Source organism: Rhinoderma darwinii, chromosome 1, assembly GCF_050947455.1.
Source record: "Rhinoderma darwinii isolate aRhiDar2 chromosome 1, aRhiDar2.hap1, whole genome shotgun sequence".
Lineage (NCBI taxonomy): Eukaryota > Metazoa > Chordata > Amphibia > Anura > Rhinodermatidae > Rhinoderma > Rhinoderma darwinii.
The window spans coordinates 76500038-76526222 of record NC_134687.1 but is presented as its reverse complement, the minus strand read 5'-3'; the positions used below and the strand labels follow the sequence as shown (position 1 = coordinate 76526222).

The window sequence follows — 26185 nt, the reverse complement described above, 5'->3', positions numbered from 1 at the left end:
TTCCGGCGGCTCAGTTGGCAGCGTTTGGCAGACACACATGTCAAGATTGGGCAGCTCCTTTTTAGATAGTGCCACAGTGCCCTCTGTGGACGCTGCCGCCGTGCCCACTGTGGCATCAGGGGATCCTCCTGGACCGGAATGTGATATCAGGGGCAACCCCAGAGCCAGTATCCCGGAGCAGAGCACTGGTATAGGCTCCTCGTCGGAACTCTGGGGAAGCCACTGACATCAGTGTCCATATATGGGACAGTGATGTCAGGGGCTTGCCCAGAGCTGGAGTCCCGGAGCAGAGCCACTTCTAGTACTCTACCTGGGATTCCAGCTATGCTCCTGACATCACTGTCCATATATGGACATGGATGTCAGGGGCAACCCCAGAGCTGAAGTCCCAGGCAGAGCGCTAGTAGCCTCTTCCTGGGACTCCAGCTATGTTCCTGACCTCACTGGGACTGCTGCTTTGGGGAAGCCCCTGACATCACTGATGTATGGACAGTGATGTCAGAGGCTTCCCTAGAGTCCCGGAGCAGAGCCTATACTAGCGCTCTGCCCGGGACTCCAGCTCTGGGGAAGCCCCTCACAACACTGTCCATATATGGACAGCGATTTTCAGGGAATTCCACAGAGTCCCGGAGCAGAACCTGCACTAGCGGCTCTGTGTCCCACGGGCCGCAGATGACAGCCCCAGGGGCTGCATAAATATTCTATGCAAATGACCGTCCGTATAATCTTCAAGCCATCAACCGTTGGAGTATAATGCAAATTTTATTGAACAAATCTCCTAATGATAACAGATTTTTTTTAGAAGTAAAAAACTCAAAATGCACGGTTTCAAATTATTATGCACAACAGAGATCAAAACATTTTAAAGGTTGTAAAGGTTAAAATGGTAATTTGTTGAATTTGCAGCATCAGGAGGTCATATTTACAGAAATCAAAAGCTCTTTCAATAAAAAAAAACTTAGCAGGCCAAGTTACATGTTAACGTAGGACCCCTTCTTTGATATCACCTTCACAACTCTTGCATCCATTGAATTTGTGAGTATTTGGACAGTTTCTGCTTGAATATCTTTGCAGGATATCAGAATAGCCTCCCAGAGCTTCTGTTTTGATGTGAACTGCCTCCCACCCTCATAGATATTTTGCTTGAGGATGCTCCAAAGGTTCTCGGTAGGGTTCAGGTCAGGGGAACATGGGGGCCACACCATGAGTATCTCTCCTTTTATGCCCATAGCAGCCAATGACAGAGGTATTCTTTGCAGCATGAGCTGGTGCATTGTCACGGAAGGCACGGTTCTTCTTTTTGTACCACGGAAGAAAGTGGTCAGTCATAAACTCTACGTACTTTGCAGAGGTCATTTTCACACCGTCAGGGAGCCTAAATGGGTCTACCAGATCTCTCCCCTTGATTCCAGCCCAAAACATGACTCCGCCACCTCCTTGCTGACGTCGCAGCCTTGTTGGGACATGGTGGCCATTCACCAACCATCCACTACTCCATCCATCTGGACCATCCAGGGTTGCACGGCACTCCTCAGTAAACAACACGGTTTGAAAATTAGTCTTCATGTATTTCTGAGCCCACTGCAACCGTTTCTGCTTGTGAGCATTGTTTAGGGGTGGCTGAATAATGGCTTTATGCACACTTGCAAACCTCCTGGAGGATCCTACACCTTGAGGTTCGTGGGACTCCAGAGGCACCAGCGGCTTCAAATATCTGTTTGCTGCTTTGCAATGGCATTTTAGCAGCTGCTCTCCTAATCCTATTAATTTGTCTGGCAGAAACCTTCCCATTATGCCTTTATCTGAACGAACCCGTCTGTGCTCTGAATCAGCCACAAATCTTTTCACAGTATGACGATCATAAGTTTTCTTGAAATATCCAATGTTTTCATACCTTGTCCAAGGTATTGCACTATTTCACGCTTTTCGGCAGCAGAGAGATCCTTTTTCTTTCCCATATTGCTTGAAACCTGTGGCCTGCTTAATAATGTGGAACGTCCTTCTTAAGTAGTTTTCCTTCGATTGGGCACACCTGGCAAACTAATTATCACAGGTGTCTGAGATTGATTACAATGATCCAAAGAGCCCTAAGACGCAATAACATCCATGAGTTTAACCCCTTTAGGACACAGGCTGTTTTGGCCTTGTGGACACAGATGATTTTTTCAAATCTGACGTGTCACTTTATGTGGTAATAACTCCGGAATGCTTTTAGCTATCCAAGCCATTCTGAGATTGTTTTCTCGTGACACGAGATGTTAGTGGAAAAAATTTATTTGTGAAAAACTTCAAATTTTAGCAAAAATTTGTACAAATTTGCATTTTTCTAAGCTTAAATGTATTTACTTTTAAAACAGATAGTAATACCACACAAAAGAGTTACTAGTTAACATCCCCCATATGTCTACTTTATGTTTGCATCATTTTTTTTCACATACTTTTTATTTTACTAGGACGTTACAAGGCTTAGAACTTTAGCAGCAATTTCTCATATTTTCAAGAAAATTTCAATAGGCCATTTTTTCAGGGACCAGTGCCCTAATGGACCGAAACACCGGTCTCAGAAGCAAAGTGGATTTTGGGGCCTCCTTTTTTAGGAATATATTTTAGGCACCATGTCAGGTTTGAAGAGGTCTTGTGGTACCTAAACTGTGGAAACTTCCCAAAAGTGACCCCATTTTGGAAACTACACCCCTCAAGGCATTTTTCTAGGGGTATAGTTAGCATTTTTACCCCACAGTTTATTTTGCAGAATTTAGTGGAATTAGTCTGTGAAGATGAAAATCACCTATTTTTCTGTGGAAACATAGAATTTTTTCATTTTTACAAGGAATAAAGGAGAAAAAGCACCCCAACATTTGTACACCAATTTGTCCCGATTACGGCAATACCCCATATGTGGTCATAAACTGATGTTTGGACCCACAGCAGGGCTCAGGAGGGAAGGAGCGGCTTTTGGATTTTGGAGCGCAGATTTTGCTGGATTGGTTTTCAGTGCCATGTCTGGTTTGCAACGCCCCGGAGGGACCAAAACAGTGGAAACCCCCCAAAAGTGACCCTATTTTGGAAACTACACGCGTCAAGGAATTTTAGGGGTATAGTGAGCATTTTGGCCCCACAGGATCTTTTTTAGAGCTAAGGTGACCAAAAAACAGCGATTTTGGCACTTTAAATTCTTTATTCCTTATAGCGTTCACCGTGCGCAATAAATTACGTTTTACTTTATTCTGCCGGTCGGTACGATTACGCCGATACCATATGTGTATATTTTTTTTTTTTTAAATGTTTTGCAGCGTTTGCACAATAAAATTCAGTTTCTATAAAATAATTCTGAGCCGTAACTTTTTTATTTTTTCATCAAAAAAGCTCTGGGAGGTCTTGTTTTTTGGGTAAATGCGACTTTTTGATCACTTTTTATTCTATATCTTGGCAGGGGTGGTACCAAAAAATAACGATGCTGACAGTTTTCCGTTTATTTTGTTTGCGGCGTTCACCGTGCGGAAAAATTAACATTATAGTTTCATAGTTTGGGTCGTTACGAACACGGTGATACCAAATATGTGTACTTTTTTTTTTTAACCTTTTCATTTTTTCCCTAAAATAAATGATATTATAGGAAAACAAACTTATTTTTACACTTTTATAAAACGTTTTTATAAACTTTTTTTTTTTTTACTTTTTACACTTTTTTTTTTTGACCTGCAGCTTTGATCGCTGCTAGAATACATTACACTACCTAGGTAGTGTAACATATTCCAACTGTCAGTGTGACGTCACAGTCACTCTGACAGTTAGTCTACGAGGACCAGCCAGAGGCTGGTCCTCATAGGCTTCCATACATGGCAGACCCAGAGGCCTTTGCCTGGCCTCCGGATGCCATCACAAGCATCAGCAGCCCCCACAATTGCATGGGGTTTGCTGATGTGCTGCAAATCGCAATCGAGCCCCGCATGTAACGGGTTAATTGCCAAAATCAGCGGCGATGAGCCGCTGATCGGCAACACTGGAGTGTCAGCTGTCGGGGACAGCTGATCTCCAAGTTCCCGATGCACACCTTGTCGCCGACAGTGTGCATCAGGAACGACAGTGACTTCCTATCAGGACCAGCCGAAGGTTGGTCCTGATGGGCTTCCGTCCATGGCAGACACGGAAGCCATTGTTTGGCTTCCGTTTGCCATACTAACTATCGGCAAACCCTGCGATTTCGGACCGGGGTCTGCCGATATGCTAGAAACCCCTAAAATTCGGCGATTGCAACCGTTCGCCGAATTTAAGGGGTTAATTTGCCGAAATCAGCGGCAAAAGACCGCTGGGCGGCAAGAGTGGAGTGTCTGTCGGCGACATCATACCTCCCGGTTCCCGGTGCACACTGTCGCCGACAGTGTTCACCGGAAAAAACACTTAGTAACTGTACGTGCTCGTGCGGGAAGTAACCTCCCGCAACGACGTACAGTTACTTGTGCGGATAGGGGTTAATTGAAGAACTAATAATTTAAATGTTTATGACACGTAAATCCAATGTGCATAATAATTTGGAACACGGTGTAGTATACAGCTTCCATTCCCGACTGTGTTTTCAACTGGCTATATCTCCGGTTGTGTCACAGCTAGAACTGCGATCCTTGTCATATGAAAGATTAGAATCTCATCTTTCATATGCCATATGAGATATGGCTGTTTGAAGTGATCCCCCTTCCCTCCAGCCTCAGTCTCTCATACTGTGTGAAGCAGCTTCATGCTAATGTCAGAGGCTGTGAGGTAGCGCCACCTCCGGAGAATCGCTGCTGTTACCTCCTAATTGTCTAATAAAGACTCATTTACATATTTAGAAGAAAAGCTCACAAATTTTAAAATAATAAACGTTTTGGGACACAATTTTCACTAGCTTTATCAGTGTGACCGCGCCTATTAGATTAGCTAAGAGAGAGTGCAACAAAAAAGGAAGGGGTCACAGCACTGGATAAGTAAAATACGATAAGATGGGTGCAAGCCTCAACAGGACTTGGTCCAAAGCCAATTAGTAGAGTCCAAAGAAAAAGAAAAGGCAGCACATCCAAAGAAAAGGGAATTTATTCACCCACAAATGCGATGTTTCAGCGCAAGCAGCCTTTCTCAAGCTTTCTCAAGAGAAAGGCCTCTTGGGCTGAAACGTCGCATTTGTGGGTTAATAAATTCCCCTTATTTTGGATGTGCTGCCTTTTCTTTAGCTAGGAGATAGGGCCTTACTAAACTAGTGACAGGGCCTCTTTAAAAAAACAACGCTGATTGGTTGCATCAGTCACACGGGATGAAACGTCATCCCAGGAGGTAGGCCTGGATGGAGAACACAGGGATGTGTTGCCATGACTATGGAGAACGGGGTAAGTATAAGTTTTTTTTTATTTTTTTTTATTTTTTTTTTTTTTTTTCTGATTTGCGATTTTTAGCAGCGTAATCGCAGCTTTTTTGCTGCAAAAATCGCAAGATTTGCTATTTGTTGCTGGTGTTACCTTCCCATTGAATTCAATGTGGAAAAACATTTTTTTCTTCTGTTACTAGCCCAAGAGATTTTCTGAGACAATCTCGGTTTCTACGTCAGATTTACTATACACCAGTTAGAATCCAGAGGATTTGGATGCTTTCCTCGGATAGCTGTTTTAGATGCCAGTCGGCAGTAGGTACATATATACACTGTGTATGGCTGTGTCTCAGGATTGCCCCCTTTTTATCGGAGGTTGTAGAATTTCTTCATACCCACTTTGAATTTCCGAGGCTCCTTGCCCCTCTGGTGTATCTTTTGGGTATTATAAATGATGTCGTACAGAATTACTAGGAAAAAATGTTTTTTCGTTTTTGTTCTATTCTGCGCTAGAAAAATGGGGATTATGGCGTGGAAGGCCACGGAGGGCCCTAGTTTGGCTCAATGGAATCAAATGGTGAACAAATAAGTACCCATGTATCGTAAATTTATATTTAAACAGATATTGTCCCGATAAATTTGATAAGATCTGGTCCAGATGGTTGGAGACATCCGATTCTGCGGTTTAAAGATGGGGGGAAGGAATTCTGATTGGACTGGGGGGGTGGGAAGAATGGGGCATGGGATAAATGTGGTGTGAATGTTTTCTTGTGAGGTATCGCAAGGGCACACTTCACTATTCCTAATTCATTGGGGAGGCATGTTCTGTATGTGCTACATCTCCTCTGATCATATTCTTGCAGTATAGTGCCTACCAGATGCCGTGTCATTTGTCTTGTTTCTATTGTTTTATTTACTGTACTTGTTTGTACTGTAACAAATTGTAAACGTTTTGGAAAAATAAAGCCTTTTTAAAAAAAAAAAAAAGTGCAGCGTAAAAAGTACATGTCACTTCTTGAGCCGTTTTTCATTGACAATAGAAAAGCAGCTCCAAAAACGGCTGTAAAAAAGGGCCCCAAAAACTGCAATTTAATTAAAAAACGGCTGAAAATCAGAGACTGGTTTCCCTTGAAAACAGCTCAGTATTTTCAGCCATTTTTTGTTTGTGTGTGTTTGAGATATATCAATAGATGTCATTTTTTGGATTAATGTGTTATGTCAGAATTCTTTCCAACAACAGATCTTTTGGGCGGCAGCTACAGGAGAACAGTGTTTTTGTTTTATGTGCACACATGCATTTATACATGCTGTTTTTTTTTAATATGTGTGATTTTTCTATAGAGACGCCTGCATGTATCTTTCCAGACACTGCGTAGGCAGTATTTTTTTTTTTGTTCTCATGAATACTTAAAGGTGTTTCCAATCCCTAAAAAAATATGTTGCTTAAAATTAAAAATAAATAGTTTAAAGGGTAACTAAACATTCAACATACTTCTGACATGTCATAGTGACATGTCAGAAGTTTTTATTGGTGGGGGTCCGAGCATTGAGACCCCCACCAATCGCTAAAACAAAGCTGCAGAAGCGCTCGTGTGGGCGTTGAGCCGCTTAGTTTCTGTTTTGGCTTTTCTCGGAAAGTCGATGTAGTGTTGTAGAGGCTCAATAGAGAGTCTATAAGCCCATACACTGCTACATCGGCTTTTCAAGAGAAGCAAAACAGTAACGAAGTGGCTCAACGCCCACACGAGTGCTTCTATCTTCTCTGATCTCTTCTACACAGCGCTCAATAGTCACTATAAGAGTGCTGATTTCCCCTGTAACTGGGGCTGCTGTGCAGCCCCAGTTACAGTGGAAAAACATGGTGTAAAAAGAAAAAAAAAAAGTCCCCTAAAGGTCTTTTCTGATCTTTGATGGACAGACCGTAGTAATAAAAAAAAAAAACGATAAAGTGCAAAAAAAATAATACCCACCCCAAAAAAAACATTGTCCGTCCCCCCCCCCCGCCAATCATTGTTGTAATGCTAGCCCTTAGCCAATTACCCTAAAATAGACATGTCATTTTACGGTAGTCAATGACTATCACAAATAACAGGTCTATCACAAATAAAACTGTTATTACCTGAAAAAAATAGCTAAAAAGTAAAAAAAAAAGCTTCTTTTTTTACTATTTTCAAAATTTAAGCCCAAAAATTACTAAAATAGCAAAAAGAATGTGCATAAAAATGATTAAAAAAGAAACCTGCATTGTCTATGGAAAAAAACAACGCGAAAATCACGTCGCTAGCCCAACAAAGAGAAAAGTTATAGCCATTTAACTAACGAGTGCTTAAAAGGGCCAAACGGTGTCTGGTCCTGAAGGATCAAAATAGGCCGGACCTGAACCGGTTAACCCCTTAACGCTCAGTGACGTACTATTCCTTCATGGAAACTTCCCTGTTCGCGCTCCATGACGGAATAGTACGTCATGGGAGTAACGGCCATTTCGGCCATCCTCCCGACACATGCAGGAGCTGTGACAGCTGCTGTCTCGTACAGCAGCTGCCGCAGCTCCTACAGCGGGGACCATTCGCTGTGTCCCCGCTGATTAACCCCTTAAAAGCCGCATTCAATAGTGATCACGGCTTTTTAGGGGTTAAGCTACCATCGTCGACCTGCTACACGATTAACATTTACCATACATCCCTTAGATTTTTCATCTACCCTGACACACTCCGCACAGCTTATCCCCCTCATCTTTCCTTTCGGAGCCCTGCCGTGTGCCCAGGCAGCAGATAACAGCCACATGTAGGGTATTGCCATACCCAGGAGAACCCACATTACAGTTTATGGGGTGTATATCTCCAGTGGCACATGCTGGGCACAATATATTGGACACTGAAATGGCATAGATATATAGAAAATTGCAAATCTCACACTGCACCATCTGCTGCGCATTATCTTTTACACAATACCTGTGGGGTCAAAATGCTCACTACACCTCTAGATGAATGTCTTAAGGGGTGAAGTTTTTAAAATGGGGTCACTTCTCGGGGGTTTCAACTGTACTGGTACCTCAGGGGCTTCTGCATACATGACTTAGCACCAGAAAATCTCCAGTAGGACAAATGGTGGTCCTTTCCTTCTGAGCCCTCCCATGGGCCCAAACTGCAGTTTATCACCACAAATGGGGTATTGCTGCACTCAGGAGAAATTGGGCAACAAAATGGGGTATTTTGTTCCCTGTGAAAATAAGAAATTTTGATCAAAAATGACATCTTATTGGAAAAAATTACATTTTTTTTAATTTCACAGCCCAATCCAAATACGTGCTGTGAAAAAACTGTGCGGTCAAAATCATAACCACAACCATAAATTAATTCCTTGAGGGGTGTAGTTTCCAAAATTGGGTCACATCTGGTGGGTTTCCATTGCTTTGATACCTCTGGGGGTCTGCAAATGCGACATGGCACTCGAAAACCAATCCAGCAAAATCTGGACTCCAACAAACACATAGCGCTCCTTTGCCGTTTGGGCCCATGGAAGGGCTCAGAAGGCGTTTATCACCACAAATGGGGTATTGCCGCACTCAGGACAAATTGGAGAACAAAATGGGGTATTTTATTTCTTGTGAAAATAAGAAATTTTATCAAAAATGACATCTTATTGGAAAACCATTTAATTTTTTAAATTTCACAGCCCAATTCAACGTGCTGTGAAAAAACTGTGTGGTCAAAATGGTAACAGCAACCATACATGAATTCCTTGAGGGGTGTAGTTTCCAAAATGGGGTCACTTTTGGGGGATTCCCACTGTTTTGGCACCTCAACACCTCTTCAAACCTGGCATGCTGCCTAAAATATATACTAATAAAAAAGAGGCCCAAAAATGCACTAGGTGCTTCTTTGCTTCTAGGGCTTGTGTTTTAGTCCACGAGTGCAGTAGAGCCACATGTGGGACATTTCTAAAAACTGCAGAGTCTGGACAATACATATGTAGTAGCGTTTCTCTGGTTACATCTTCTGTGTTACAGAAAAAAAATTGAATAAAATTGAAATTTAGCAAGAAAAATTAAATTTGCAAATTTCACCTCCACATTGCTTTAATTCCTGTGAAATTCCTAAAGGGTTAAAAAAAACTTTCTAAATGCTGTTTTGAATACTTTCAGGGGTCTAGTTTTTAAAATGGGGTGTTTAATGGGGGTTTCTAATACATAGGCCCTTCAAAGCCACTTCAGAACTGAACAGGTACCTTAAAAAAAAGGCTTTTGAAATTTTCTTAAAAATATTAGAAATTGCTGTTTATGTTCTAAGTCTTGTAACGTCCAAGAAAAATAAGAGTGTTCAAAAAATGATGCCAATCTAAAGTAGACATATGGGAAATGTGAACTAGTAACTATTTTGGGTGGTATAACCGTCTGTTTTACAAGCAGATGCATTTAAATTCAGAAAAATGCTATTTTTTCAAAATTTTCTCGAAATTTTGCAATTTTTAACAAGTAAACACTGAATATATCGACCAAATTTTACCACTAACATGAAGCCCAATGTGTCACGAGAAAACATTCTCAGAATCGCTTGGATAGGTTTAAGCATTCCGACGTTATTACCACATAAAGTGAAATATGTCAGATTTGAAAAATGGGCTCTGAGCCTTAAAGGGAACCTGTCACCAGCATTTCACCTATTAAACCGACTATACCTGGTGGTAGTGGGTGAAAAATCATTTCTATATAACCTATAATTATCTTCTTAGTCGGCTCTGTAGCTTTAGTATTTAGCTTTTTAGTGTTCCCACACCATATGCTAATGAGCAGAAAAGAGTCAGATCTTCATTTGAAAAGAGTCAAATCTTCGTTTGGAAAGAGTCATATCTTCATTCCTCAAGTCTTTCCAAGTTTACTTTGCCTCCTTACTTTTGATTGACAGCTCCTCGCCTTCCCCCAGCACACAAAATCCTGCGCTTGTGCATTGATGTTCTCTTTTGGTGTGTGCGCACAAAGGGACACCGCATAATTACGATAAAAGGCGCAAAACGTTTGCAGACCAATATTTACAGTCGGAAGAGGAGTTTAGGAGCGGGGATAACGGCAATGAACTTTTTATAGCAGCGGCCAGTGAGGGAGAAGTAAAGTTCAATAGGTGAAATGCTGGTGACAGGTTCCCTTTAAGGCCAAAACAAGGCTGCGTCCTTAAGGAGTTAATATACATAGTTGCTCGTAATCATGACGTGTCCTCCTTAGACTCCATTAGCTCGGAGTGCTTTCCACAATTTTGTGTATCGCACATGAACCTATTCATTTATATGGCCCCATGCACATGATCATTATTTTCACAGATCCGTCTTGGGACTGCGAGTCCGTGCCGCAAAAACTCAGGACGTCATTTTACTGTTCATATTTGTGGATCATGTGACTCAGGGGGTTGGGACGAAATGGCAATTTCAGCCTTCCTTTTTTTTTTTCTTCCGTTCTGTGAATACTGATGCACTATGGAAGTTTTTTTGCAGACAAATGAACCTCAAATACAGACAACGCATACGTGGTTTTGCTGCAACATCCCTTCAGTCGTGTGCATTAGGCCTGATTCTGTTTTCTCTAAGCTAGTGGGGAGCCATACACATTACATGTATGTTGGCCGATCTAAGGGCCAGTTCACACTGAGTTTTTTTTACACATTTTTTGACGTGGAGACTGCGTCGGAAAACGGGCAAAAAATTCCTCCCATTTATTACAATGGGAGGCGAGGCGTTTTCGGAAAAACATCTCGCAGGAATAAGAAGCGACATGCCCTACCTTCGGGCGTTTACGTCTCTGACCTCCCATTGACATCAATGGGAGGCAGAAAAGCGTATTTCGCAGCGTTTTTTGCCCGCGGTGCTCAATAGCCGCGGGCAAAAAACGCGGCAAACGGTGTGCAGGGCAGATCAAAATCTGCCTCAAAGTTCCAGATGGAATTTTGAGGCAGTATTTTTTACCTGCAAAAAACTCTGTGTGAACATAGCCTAATGTATATGGTGGCCTTGGGAGAGAGAATTTTAACATGCCCGATCCTTTTGTTGGTTATTATTGAAGCCACTGCAGGAGGAGTCTGGCATCGGCTTTCTCCCTAAAAACACATGCACGCTTGGCCGTGTGTGGGGGAGTTGGGAAGAATATCTGTCGGCCAAACAAGCATCTTTTGAAAAAACAAATACAAAATTGTTGCTTACAGCTCCTATGCAGAAATGTGTGTCTCCATGGTAGCAGACAACAAACAATCCCTGTGTAGTCTAACCCTGTAGTAATACACTCTTCCATCTTTTGCCTACTTCTTGCTAGCATACTGAATGTATGTAAATGTTACCGGAAGTGCCTGGAGATAAATGGGCAATAAAATAGCGGCCATGGAGGAATGAATTTTCATGTACTTTCTGTCAATAATCCCATTCAAGAAGATTATAATCCACCTCCCCATCCTAGTTATAGGTAATGCAGAAAATCTGTCTTCCGGTTTCAGATGATACGTGCTGTGTTTTCTAGCGTGCTGGATAATCTCCCAACATGATGGTAAGTCCCCGCTGCAGCAGTGAGAGCACAAACTCATTTCAGCCGGTTTTAAAACGCGTTTAACTCTGGAGATCTCTATATTTGTCATCATTTAATGAAACTTTTTTTTCTATGTTTCTATGCAGAAGTACAAACCTAAGGCAATGTAAAGTAAATGTTTGTAGGGGAAAGTAGGTAACTAGGCCAGCAGGTTACTAGGACAATAGAGAATAAGTTCATTGACTTGCTGTGCCGCCTTACACCGTGTGCCAGATAAATCCCTTCAGGTCTGTTTACACAGCAGTGTTACGATATACCCAGAGTATCTATGAGAGGATTCATTCTTCGCATGTGGCCACATGCGCCTGTATCTTTGAGATCAATACTATTAATAGATTGGATGTAGCTTCCTTCGTCTCCTTTACTACTGTATTTTCCTCTGTATTCATGTATATAGAATTCAGCCATTTGCACAAAAAGTATGTAAAAGAAAAGATTGATAAATACGGTTTTGAATTTCAGAAAACAAAATGTGTATGAAGGATATCTTACAGTACATACACACTCTGTTAACTTAAAAAGTATCTTCACTTCAAAAAGCTTTTGATAGGTCATAGAGACCTATCAGAAGTCTGGATCCTGTGGGGTTCGGGTGCGGAGACTTCGGCTGTCGCTAAAAGAAAGGTGCAGAATCGCTCAGCTGAGCACCCTGCACCTTTTTGGTTATGATCGGCGCACCTTGTTAGGCTTGAAGACGGCTCACATAGAACATCTATGTGCCATCTTCAGGTTGATGAGGAGCGTCGATCACAGCCAAAGGTGTGAGCGCTTCTGCATCTGTTTCAGCGACGGTGGGGTCTCCGCACCCGGGCCTGCACTAATCCAAACTTCTGAAATGTTAAGTGCAGATACTTTTACCCCTTGGCGGAATGTGATGTAACTATATCACAGCCGACAAGGGGGAGTATGAAGCGGACTCACGGGCTGAGCCTGTTAGATATTAAGCGACAGTACAGCAACACCTCTCCAGTAGTCACCGCGGCGTTTAACCCGTTAGTGACAGCCCCATAGTGTTTTTACGGCAGCCACTAATGGGCTTTATTCCGGTGCAATAGCCTTTTTACGGCGCTGCATCTGAATAAATAAACAGAGCAGGGAGCCGTGAAATCTCCCTGCTGTCAGCTACCTTTGGTAGTTGACGGCGGGAGCATCCCTGCTCTAACGGGCGAGATCGATATCCGTAGCGATCTTGCTAGTTTAACCCTTCAGATGCAACGCTCAATAGCGAGCGCCGCATCTGAGTGGTTTTGGAGAGAGAGAGAGGGAACCCTCTCTCACCCCACTGGCACACTGCGTATGATCGCAGCGTGTCAGTGTCTTCTACGACAGCCGGGAGGCTTAATAAAGGCCCCCAGTTAATGCCAAAGGCATGGCCTAGCAGATGCCTGTCTGTTTTACACGGACAGGCAGTAATATACTACAATACAGAAGTATTGCAGTGTATTATAATAGCGATCGGACGATCGCATAGTGAAATCCCCTAGTGGGACTGGTTAAAAAAAAGGAAAAGAAAAAATGAAAAACCCACTGTTTCCCCTTACAAACTGCTTTATTATTTAAATTAAAGTTACACATATTTGGCATTGCCGCGTCTGTAACGACCCCGACTATAAAGCTATTACATTATTTAACCCGCTCGGCGAACGCCATAAAAAATAAAATAAAAACCAATGCAAAAATTGCTGTTTTCTGTGAATCCTGCCTTTAATAAAATGTGATAAAAAGTTGCATCTACTCCAAAATTCCTCCTGCAAAAATTGCTCCAGACGTTTTTTGCACAGTGGTTTGACAAAAACTCGTCAAAACACTCGTCAAGGTGTGTTTTTTTTACCCTTCTGACTGATTGAAATGGGGTTTTGGAGGCTTTTGGAAACCGCCTCAAGATGGGTCATGTCGCTTCTTTTTACCGCGACGTGTTTTTTTTTACTCGCGGTAAAAAAACTCGTCCAACACCCATTGAAATCAATGGGAGGCATTTTCGGGCGTTTTTTGACGAGTTTTGCGGAGTGGTTTCCGCGCCAAAAAACTCGTCAACAAACTCTGTGTGAAAGAGTCCTGCCCATATGAGCTTTCAGCCAAAAATAAGCGGTAGCTACCAGAGATGGGAAAATGAGTAGACCGTAGAGGAATAGACATTCGGATCGGAGAGCGCAGGATTGCCTGGCAAGAAGTATTCCAAAGAGGATAGTTGCGAGACGTGTCTTTATAGAAAAGATCATGGGCAGAGCTTTGCATTTGGTGTGGTTTCAGGATAGAAGTGAGGAGTTGTAGGGGGAAACCATATTAGACCAAATTTTGTAGACCAGGATATGGCTTTCAGCGATGTCTTTTGTTTGGGGACTGACAGATGTAGTCGCATTTGTGTAATGAAGTAGAGGTTAAAGTTGAGTGGAGGAGTGCCAGTTTGTGCCTTGGTAGGAGAAGACTATCTTACACTTTTGCATGGATTCATGGTCTACTATTTTAGTTCTTCTGTGTGAATGAAGGATGATCTTAGAAAGTTGGAGGGTTTATCTGTTCCGTTTCCTCCGATAGCAGTTTAAAAACAAGAGGATTGGCCAATCATCTGCGTATGATCCCCTCTATTGAAGTAATGTGGTTTTATCATAGCATGCTAGGGTTGTCATGATACCAGAATTTGGACTTCGATACCGATACTTCATGTAGTATTGCGATTCTCGATACCAAAACGATACCTTGCCAACAATAATTTAAAAAAAAGTTCTTCCATTTTCTGATGTGAGGCTCGATCAATTTTGAACCTCCATGTGTCTCACATTAATAGTAATTAACCCAATCATGTTCCTCAGTCATAATGGACAACATTGGGATAATGTGTGAGGTACATGATTGGGTTAATTACTATTAATGTGAGGCACATTAATAAGTGAAACAAAGCATAAACATCATAAATGACTCTATAAATTTGTTGTTACGGTCGCGACGATACCGAATATGTGTATATTTTATGTATTGAGACTTATTTTAATGTTTATTGTAAAAAATGTGTGGATTTTATTTAACATTACTTTATTTATTTATTTTACTTTTAATGTACTGACATATTTCTATATACTGATAGCACACAGGCAGTTGTTAGGACATACCTCAGTAAGCCCTAACAACAGGAAATATGGTCAGACAGACCTGGGGTCCTTCAATGGACCCTGGTCTGTCTGCCCATATATAGTATGTCCTTTGATCACGTCACAGGGATTCCCTGAGACGCGATCCAAAGGGCATCCTCCCTTCTCATTTACCCCTTGAATCCCTTCTAATATAGCCATTGCCCCGCTGCTGACATTGTGTGCGCGTGATCAGCATGAGGTGATGCGGCTGGCGCTGCTCTAATGAGCAGCGGCGCAGGCACTGAAGACAGAACATGGGAAGTGTTTTGTAGTGCGGCCGCTATGTTCTTTCTTCAGTGCCGGCAAGCATTAGTGCAGCGCTGGTCGCATCACCTCATGCTGACCGCGTGCGCACTTGTCAGAACGCAGGAGCGGGGCAATGGCTGTATTACACAACCACAGCCCTGCTCTAACTACATTTATGTGTTACTATACTTAGCTGTGAACCGTTTGAGGGTGCATGGTATCGAAACCGTATCGAAGTTTCGATTCATCGTGCAACCCTATAGTATGCATGTGGATGACTTGAAAGTGGATTCAGCAACGGCAGATTTTGTTGCAAAAAATATGGTTCCATACGTCTGAATGGGGTTGTTTCTGCAGCAGGTGCATGGATTTCTGCAAGAAGTTCTTAGATAAAAGATGTGACTCCGAAAGATGCAACACATCTTAATAAATAGCTCACATCTTACTGCAACTAATTGTATATTAATACTGGCGTATGAAATACCAGTCCTAATAAATCTCCCCGTTGTGTTTTATAGACAGTACCCTCCTAGCAACAGGTCTGGCTACCAGAGAGTAACAATGCTTCATCTCCGTTCTCCTGTGCAGATATTGCAGCATTGCTTGTGACAGAGCAGAATGGCTGATGTCACTTATAAGTATGTGTGTCCTTACATTACCATTACTTCCGCCGCCATAATTTCAAGTGCCCTATCTCCTACATAAGGAGATGGGCGCTGTAATGTAGGTGAGAGCAGTGTTTTTTTATTTAGAAAAACGCAGGATCACTATGCGCTGATTACATGAATGGACATTAAGAAAGTAATTAGCATAAAGCTAAAATCGCTCATAACGTGATGAAAATAGATCGTTTTTCTAAATAAAAAACACCACTGTCACCTACATTACAGCGTCGATCACATTATGCAGGAGATAAGACACTTATAATGTAGTGACAGAGTCTCTTTAAATGCTGGCTCCAATGCTGAAATGTTTTTTCTCCCCCTTTAATGCTGCAGTTAAAGAGGCTCTGTCACCAGATTATAACTTGATTATCTCCTACATAATCTGATCGGCGCTGTAATGTAGATAACAGCAGTGGTTTTTATTTTGAAAAACGATAATTTTTGAGCAAGTTATGAGCTATTTTAGATTTAGTTTCTTAATGCCCAACTGGGCGTGTTTTTACTTTTGACCAAGTGGGTGTTGTAAAGAAGTGTATGAGGCTGACCAATCAGTGACCTGCACTTCTCATTGTTCCAGCCCAGCTTCTTTCACTGCACAATCTCACTGTGCTGTGGATCATGCTGGGCTGGAACAATGAGAAGTGCAGGACACTGATTGGTCAGCCTCATACACTTCTTTACAACACCCACTTGGTCAAAAGTAAAAACACGCCCAGTTGGGCATTAAGAAACTAAATCTAAAATTGCTCATAACTTGCTCAAAAATTATCGTTTTTCAAAATAAAAACCACTGCTGTTATCTACATTACAGCGCCGATCAGATTATGTAGGAGATAGGGCACTTATAATCTGGTGACAGAGCCTCTTTAACTAGAAGAGGGAGGCGGGTGCAGAGTCCGTCTCTTCTCGAGCGTGTTTTCTAATTCTTGTTATTAATTCCATTATGTAAAAAAGCATTTTATCTTGATATTCAGTAACACTCCATCACTATACATGTGGTGCAGCGGAGCTCTTTGAGTCATCACTGCTTGTGACTGGCTTAGATACTGACTCACCCAGTGTTCCTGGAGATATTTTAATGTTGGCAACAATGCCTATGTAAATGCTAACCATGCACGGCGAATATTCATCTGTTTCTAACTATACGAGTTTTCTGTTAATGCTGTGTTTGCGGGTGTTGACTTTAGTACATATGAAGATATTGAATTTCTGTACATATCGTAGAACACAATTGGAGTGATACTGAAGTGTATTAGGAAATGACTCTGAAATTCCCTAGTATATAAACACATGTTTACATTCAGCTCTCCAAAGATATACATTTGTTGAAAGTGAAGCTATAAGCGAATATAGTAATGTGTAATGGTTTGTTTTTTTTTTTTTTTCTTCCAGATTTGAATCTGAAGATGATGAAGATTCGAGTGAATTTGAAGACTTAACGCTCTCCTGTTAACCACCTGCACGGCAGAGGAGATCGTTCACACTGACAACACATAGCAAGGTAACCATAGATTCCTAGTGTGGATAGGTTTAGCAGTGAATAGTCACACCCTGCGTGTAAGGGGGAAAATAGCAATCTCTAACATTAAAGCTGGCCATACACCTGAGAACTGTCAGACGAATGATTGTTTGGCCGACAGCTATTCCTCCGGACTCCTCCACAGACCTACACATGCATGATCGGCCGCAAGTGCTTGTGTTTTCAACAGGGAGAAGTGAGAAAGCCGCTGCCAGTCTTGTGGAGCCCGTGCCTCCAATATAGCTCTGACCCATGGAGGCATGGACTCCACAAGACCACTCCAGGTGTCCTGTGGTATCTGGCACCAAGACGTTGGCAGCAGATATTTTAGGTCCTGTAAGTTGCGTGGTGGGGCCTCTATGGATCGGACTTATTTTTCCTGTACGTTTCATAGGTGCTCCATCAGATTGAGGTCTGGGGAATTTGGAGGCCGAGTCAACACCTTGAACTCTTTGTCATGTTCCTCAAACAATTTCTGAACAATTTTTGCAGTGTGGCAGGGCGCGTTATCCTGTTGAAAGAGACCACTGCCATTAGGGAATACGGTTTCCATGACTGGGTGTACTTGGTCTTCAACAATGTTTAGGTAGGTGGTACGTGTCAAAGTAATATCCACATGAATGCCAGGACCCAAGGTTTCCCAGCAGAACATTGTCCAGAGCGTCACACCGCATCTAATCCTCATCAAGCATCTCTGGGATGTACTGGACAAACAAGTCCGATCCATAGAGGCTTCAGCTCACAACTAACAGGACCTAAAATATTTGTTTCTAACGTCTTGGTGCCAGATACCTCAGGACACCTTGAGTGGTCTTGTGGAGTCCATGCCTGCACGAGTCAGAGCTGCTTTAGAGGTATGAGGGCAACCTACACAATATTAGACAGGTGTTTTTAATGTTATGGCTGAACAGTGCATATACACACATACATGTGCTCGACATGTACTTCTTCCCAATTTAGTGCCTTTCAATGAAACCGTAAGATGGACTATGTTACAAAGCAAGAAGACTAGAGCAATAGGTATTAAAGGATAGAACCTGTTTCAAACTGGGTTGTGTGAGTCCCGTTACTATAAAACCCGTGTTTTTCTTAGAGAATCGTGACTTATGATTCTAAAAAAAGGAGCCCAGATTTCAATGTGTTAGACCACGTTTTGTGGCAGACTTTCAAAACTACAAGTTTGCCACGGATTTGAGTAAAAATCCTTGGCGAAAATATTCTTACACTTTCCTGAAACCGGCTTAAGAGCGCAGTGGCAGGACCGCTTCAGGAGAAATTCCAGATCTGAATGTGGAAGAAATTGGTGTAGCCCAATGTATCATTAGGGAAGGAAAAAAATCGAAAAATAATAATTATAATAAACTATGGAATATACCCATGTGAAACTGTGCTGTTACATTAACATTCACCTCAAAGAGGCTCTGTCACCAGATTTTGCAGCCCCTATCTGCTATTGCAGACACACAGCGTGTTCTCGAGAGATCACGCTGTGACGTCACTCACAGGTCCTGCATCGTGTCAGACGAGCGAGGACACCGGCACCAGAGGCTTCAGTTGATTGTGCAGCAGCATCGGCGTTTGCAGGTAAGTCGATGTAGCTACTTACCTGCAAATGCTGATGCTGCTGCAGAATCAACTGTAGCCTCTGGTGCCGGTGTCCTCGCTCGTCTGACACGATGCAGGACCTGTGAGTGACGTCACAGCGTGATCTCTCGAGAACACGCTGTGTCTGCACTGCCAGAAGCTGGGCGTTCTGAAGAGAAGTGGATGATACTTCTCGTCAGAACGCCCAGCTAGTAAAAGTATTAAAAACGCCCCGATGTACGCACATAATACACGCCCAGTTGGACTTTTACTTTTAAACACACCCAGTTGTACTTTTGCAAGCCTCATTTGCATAAATACAAAAATGGCCATAACTTGGCCAAAAATGCTCGTTTTTTAAAAATAAAAACGTTACTGTAATCTACATTGCAGCGCCTATCTGCTACAATAGCAGATAGGGGCTGCAAAATCTGGTGACAGAGCCTCTTTAAGATTCACCTGAGTGCATTTTGTAAAAAAAATGGGTCAAAATTCATGTTTGTGGCAAAAAAATCTGACCCAAGCAGAGAAGACCCACAATGCCTCCTAAAATAAAAGTACAAGATGTGCAGAATTCCTACACGCCACTTAGGTCTATGTCTACATGCGCATATCATATCAAAATCAACAGAACTGAAGAGATCAAAAATCGTCATGATCCATATGCCTGTAAATTTCCGAGTCTGGGAGCTGACAAATGTTCGGATTAGGCATAGGGGTGATTTAGATGTGTAACTGCTCATATTCTCACCCCTGTAGTAGGAAAAACACTCCTAAATGCAACACTAAGAGAACGGCTGTGATGTTTCTTCTTGCTGTCACTTGCAGTTCCTCCTCCCTTACACAGAACCAATGAGAAAAACTTTTCGCCCAGTTCTTCAACTATTGCACCTAGAGCTTTAAAGGGGTCTTCCGGGTTATAAATATTGACTGCTTATACTCTGTATAGGCCATCAATATTAGATCAGTGGCGGTATTACAGTCGGACCCACGCAGATCAAATATTGATGGCCTATCCCAATGATGCAGAGATATGGTTCCTAGAAGTTACAGGCCCACAGCCTTGGGCAGAACTACTGCTAGGTTTTAGATATAGATCAGCAGCACAGGACCAAAGACTCGGTTGGGTGCACGCCTCTTGGGTCACAGTCCAAATGACCCTTCAATATAGGCAGAAGAAAGTGAGGCAGCACTACCAAATATGTGAAAAAAATGATCCTTTTATTCCACGTGCGACGTTTCCGATAGGTGTGCGCCTTTCTCAACAATCTTCTAAATGCTTGAGAAAGGCTCACACTGAGCTGAAACGTCGCACGTGGAATAAAAGGATCATTTTTTTCACATATTTGGTGGTGCTGCCTCACTTTCTTCTGCCTGTACTGCTAGGTTTTGATGACACATATTCTGTTCTGCTTTCCGTACATTGTTTCCCTTGGAGACCTTAAGTCAAATCAATACAAAAATCTCTACCTACCACCTAATGTAAAAATAGTGAGTTTTTGGTTGTTTTTTTGTGTGTAGAGACGTTCATGTATTTGGTGATTTGGAACCATACAAAGGTCTCCATGATAAAACCGTACCTGACAGAAATCAAGGGATATGTTGTTGTCAGAATCTCCCGGTAGGGCCCTTTATAACACTGCGTTTATAGTCTCTGTTCTCGTATACGTGGGAAAATCTCCCCATGTATATGTTAAACGGAGGCTGTGATGGATTCCTAACAGCGGCATCAGTCAGCCAGACTGTTTTGGGATTCGTTAAAGGGATACGTCTTGAACTCTCATGTCCTTTTCATGACGTATCCGTTACACACATCCCACTATAAGACTACACGCACATGTTGCGTCATTTGGTGCAGAAAATCCGCATCAAAACAGCAGGTAATTCTGCAGGTAAAATCAGCTCCTGGGCGGTTTTTACATTTTGATGCGGAAATAGATTCGGTTTTTGGTGCATTTTTTTTTTTTTTTATAAACTTGTCAGATACAATACGCAGGCGGAAACGCAAGATAAGTTGCCATGTTGCGGATCTTAAAATACGCACTGCAGGTCCGTCTATATCTGGAAAAAGCACACAACGTGTAGATGAGAATACTTGGGATCTCATTTACTTTGCTGGTAGTGCATTATACGGCGGATTTGCCGCAGGAAAATACGTGCAGCAAATCCATGTAGTACGCATCGTGTGCATTTGGCCTTAGGCATCCGTCACCCATAATCTATTATGGCATCCATTTAACCTATAAGTCATGAAAACTATTGGAAAGCCTATGGCGTATACATTAAATAGATGCCATAGAGTGGCATCTGTCCTACATAGGCTTCAATGGTAAATAAGCGTATACCATGCGGTATATTTTTTTTTTTGCGCGATACATTTTTGCGTAACTGGACACTTTTGGCCTCCGTCGGTATAATAAGAGCCTATGGGTATGTTGGAAGTGTGCGCCCTGGACCTTTCCCACCACATACGTCAATCGTGCAGGGAAAACGCAGTGCGAAATAGGCCTAATTCAGCCTCATGATTTTGGCCTGTAAATTGAAGTAACCATAAGTCAGCATAGAAGTAATGTGTCACAAAATGGTTTTCACATTTTTAATTTACATTAAAGGCATTATTACGGATTCTTCCTGAAGGTCTCGCTTTATTGTCCTGGCTAAAAATACTTGTCCGTTGTGTAGAGAGCCGAGGAAATAGATTGCGATCCTCTGTTTTGAGACTTCTCAGGCCTCGTTTCTCTCTTCGTGGATATGGTTTCCTTTGTTTGCTCTCGACTGCTTAAATTGGCAGCTGCCCGGTCAAGATTACACCAGAGTAAAGTAAACACATCTGCTGTAGAGGAGTCCGGGAGCAGAACACCAAGGAGCGCTTGTTTTACTCAAAGATCAGGTTAATCATTGTCAATGTCTTCTGGATTAACGGGTTGTCATAGAAACCTTTTAATCGATGTTCAAGCTCCTGGACAGTCTTAGGATTTTCTTTTAGTTTGATTATAGTCGTTTTGTCAGTCACGACTCATTCTTGATCACTTCTGATGTTTTCACAGACCAGCTCACAAATGTCTCCTACAAGGTTAAAGTGTGGGATTTTGTGTTCTCTTCCATAAGCAGCCAGAATATGAGCTCCATTACAGACAGGTACGTTTGACAAAATATAAGCTTATCATTAGTCTTTTGTGATGTGGGAAGCGTATATATTTAAAATAAAGTATACTTTAGATTTAGCACCATCACTAATGAAACGGTGTATTTCATGGGATACCGCTCCGTTCCAGACGGCCATGGGGTCACGTGATCGGTACTCTGACAACCCAAATCCTAAAGCATCTACAGTAGAAACCAGAGGTCAGTCTCCCAATGCAAGCCTATGAGACTCACATCGAGCCTGTCATAGACTTGCATTGAGAGACTGACTTCCGGTCTCTATTGCAGATGCTGTAGGATACAGGAAGTCAGAGTTAAGATCACGGTGACCCAGAAAGGAGCGGCGGCCAATGAGATACAGCACAGTCAATACACATGTCCGCATTACACGACATTATATTTGCAAACGGGATTGGGGGGGCTGTCGGGTTAAAAATAAAAACCCTCAGTGCTTCTTTAAGTTGGTGCCAGACTTAAAGGGGTTGTCCAGTCCTAAAAAAATTAATAGCCTCTCCTCAGGATAGGCCATCAATATTTCATTGGTCAGGGTCCAACTCCTGGCACCCCCGCCGATCAGCTGTTTTGAAGGATCACTAGAGCTCGTATAAGTGCTGCTTCCCCTTAATTTTCTGTACTGCTCATTCTGTGAATCGCCGACACACTTGTAGCGGTGGTACACAGTATTACAGCCTTCTCCCATTCACTTCACGACCAAAGAGATTTTGATGGCCTATCCTAAAAACAGGCCAACAATTTCTTCGGACTGGACAACTCCTTTAAAGTGATTTTCTTAGAATTTATTTTTATCACCTATCTACAACATAGCTGATAAGTGTCTGATCTTTTGGGGCCCCACTGCTGGGACTCCCACTGATCAGTGGAACGGGAATGCTGAACCCCCTGTTCCTCCTCATTGCACCCCTCACATTGAGTAGGAGCACCAATAGAAAAGAAGTTCAGCATGCGCACTGCCGCTTCATTCAATGTCTGACGGATACAGCCAAGCGCTGTACTCTGCTTTCTCCATCAGCCCCATAGACTTTTAATGGGGTGGCAATCAAGACACTTAAGACCCATTCTATGTATGGAGGTTGTCGCCCAGATTTCCACAGACCCCATGTAGTATATTAAATTGATTTGCAATTCATCTCTATAAAAATGCATTTTTTTGAACTGATATTAGAGGAAGACACATGGAAACTCAATTTAGTAAAACGTTAATGAGAGATGCATAACATACGTGCACATGCATATGCTGAATAACATACGTTATTTGTATAGTAATGGTTGACACTGCTGTCATGCACACAGTCCCCTTTGGCTCTGTACTATGGTGCCTCAATGTGCCGCTGTACTATAATTCGGTATCCACTGGAATATGGCACAATTCTTTTTCTGTCCGATCTGTGCAGTTACAATAGGGCCCCATGTAGTTTCTTTTTTTCTTTTGTTGTTCTTTGGATTGTGCGATGGTACAGAACGAGGGGGTAAGCAGAGGGGAAAATCCTGGTCATAAATGACGGAATACAGGTAATTTTCATGTAGATTATACTGGGTATACTCCAGAGTTAGAGTCCGTGTCCCAGAATTAAAGTCCGTTAGTTACATCCCCACACCCCTTTATAATGCAGGATAGCACATTCAGGTGTGAACATGTAGCTGGTTCTGTTACCAATCTTTTATATTTGGTCGGTAACCACGTTTATGTCTTAATAGAGATGACGGGAGTAATTTTGATGGACTTGTGGAAGAAGATGACAGGGATAAAGCCAAACGGTATTTCATATTTTATTGTTTCCATCTCATTTTTAGTTCTCAAAGGGGAACTTCCACAAGTGCTATAGAAAGGTCCTTTCATGTGCATGAAAAATTAGGGGAAGAGTTTATTGCCGTGAATTTCCAATAATCTAGCAAACTGGAGACTACAGAGATGATGGATTAGTCAAAATTCCTATTAACTATTGGAAGATTACTGTATATCTGTGTGTAGGCAATAGAGTACACATCGATGCTGGTGTGCCCATGCGAGTCTATGTAGACCTCAAAAGCGGACTTTGCATTCATTTTCAAATTTTTCGTTCTTTACTCATCTAGAATGGTACCATTTTTGTTGCTTGATAAATTATGGCCCTGTTCACACTGCGTTTTTTTGTAGGTAGAAAAAATCTTCAGCAATTTTGAGGCAGATTTTAAACTCCCAGCATTGTTTTAACTTTTTTTTTTTCTCTGCGTTTTTGCTGAGCTTTTTGCCAGTGGCTATTGAATCTAATGCAAGAACTGAGGGTGAAAAACGGTCAAACGAGCACCGGAGGTTTTTTCTTCCTTCTATTGATATCAAAGGGAGGTCATAGGTGGAAAACACCGCAAGAAAGAACATGCCGCTTTTTTTCCCCCGTGAGAAGCCAAGTCACCTGGGAAAAAACGCCTCTGCAAATCAAAGGGGAGCGATTTCGGCCAATTTTTGTTCCTAATTCAAACATGGTTTCCACGTCAAAATAGTGCAAAAAAAACTGTGTGCTTTCCATACCATTGGTAGCTACATTAAAAGGATTTCACTGTAGTCTACTTGTAAGCTGTTAATGAAACTGATTCCTGCTATTCAAGCCAGCTAGGATGCGGACATTGCTGGATTTGAGTCCACTCAAAGTTTTTGTAGTAATACATGACGGAGAATGTTGCAAAAAGTGTTGCCATGGGGATGCCTGTGCAAACGATCTTAATACCTGTAACATAAAAGGTATGTCCACCATTTCAGTGCCATTTTACAAATATATATATATATATATCTCCATAAAAAGTTTGTAACTGTAGATTTATTGCAATATTACAGACTATTATAATCCAGAGATGTGTTAATTCTCCTGGCTGTTATTAGAAACTGTCAAGTCCGTCATCCAACACATCCCTTACGATTTAGTTGATCTCTTAGAATACATTTAGACCGTTAGATTTTCTTACACCTTGTTACTGTACTGTGCCTAGTATAAAGACTACATTTCCCAGAATTCAATCAAAAGGGAAAGCTTTCTGCAGACATTAAGGTAGCAAAGCAAGAAACCTGGGTTATTTCCGCTCTGATGCCTGTAGAATTTTGAATACAGCTCTGGAGTATAATTAATGCTGTAACTCAGGATCACTACAAGATAAGTAATACAATGTATTTACAAAGTTGGTGAACTTTATATCTAGATCAATTCTATATGTAAAATACTGCTCAATGGTGGTCATATGCTTTATAGAACTGGTAATAAGCCAATGAAGTTAATGTACCCCGAAAATCCTCTCTAATAACACTTGCAGTAGTCCTATATGATTTTGTGACTAGCTTTGAGAACTGAGCACATGTAGTTTTCTGAATAGCTTTTATCTGCCTTTCAAAAATGCAGGTTTTTTAAAAAAAAAATGATGTATCCCCATTATTAAGGAGTTAACCCTGTGGCAGTAGTGTAGGATGTTATTATATTGTGGTCTGATGTAAAATGTTGTAATACACAGTATAAAGTACAAGAGCAGCCGGCATTATCCAACACTAAACAAAAAGGTCAGGACTGGAATTAATTCTTGTCCATAATATCTAATTATACCAAACATTTCTAAATTGAAATAACCAAAAAAGAATATAGTGGTGATCCCCCACCATTTGTAGGTAATTTATATATCAGACCAATATAGTACTATAAGGGGTGCGGATCAAAGACACTTCATGTTTGCCTGCATCAAAATGAGATATCCAGACCAAAAAATGAACAAAGATGCAATGACGCATAAGTATTATATGAAGATATAAAAAATATAGAATTTTTATTGTTGAACATATTAAAATAGAACATATAAAAAGGTCCACAGACACACTAACAGAAAGACGGACATCACATAAACTCCTGCTAGAGAATGGTACATAGCATGTATATAGGGGCCAGACAATAAGGTGTATCATATATAGGCAGACTAAATTGTAAACCAAGCCCAAGTACATATACAACATTAGTCTGTATGCAA

At 41.7% G+C, this 26185-nt stretch overlaps 1 protein-coding gene across 8 annotated transcripts in view; it reads left to right on the top strand.

The window, feature by feature from the left end:
* The window catches only part of CLOCK (clock circadian regulator), an 89026-nt gene that overhangs the window by 40479 nt on the left and 22362 nt on the right, over positions 1 to 26185 (top strand). For 4 of the 8 annotated variants that reach the window (XM_075859837.1, XM_075859812.1, XM_075859851.1 and 1 more), the window contains exons 2-5: positions 15793 to 15912; positions 17332 to 17440; positions 22090 to 22180; positions 23903 to 23962. In XM_075859837.1, coding sequence (XP_075715952.1) covers positions 22161 to 22180; positions 23903 to 23962 — 80 coding nt within the window. In that variant the 5' untranslated portion in view covers positions 15793 to 15912; positions 17332 to 17440; positions 22090 to 22160. Of the gene's footprint in view, positions 1 to 15792; positions 15913 to 17331; positions 17441 to 22089; positions 22181 to 23902; positions 23963 to 26185 lie in introns of those variants that run through there. The other 4 variants (XM_075859823.1, XM_075859830.1, XM_075859844.1 and 1 more) reach the window with 3 other exon arrangements.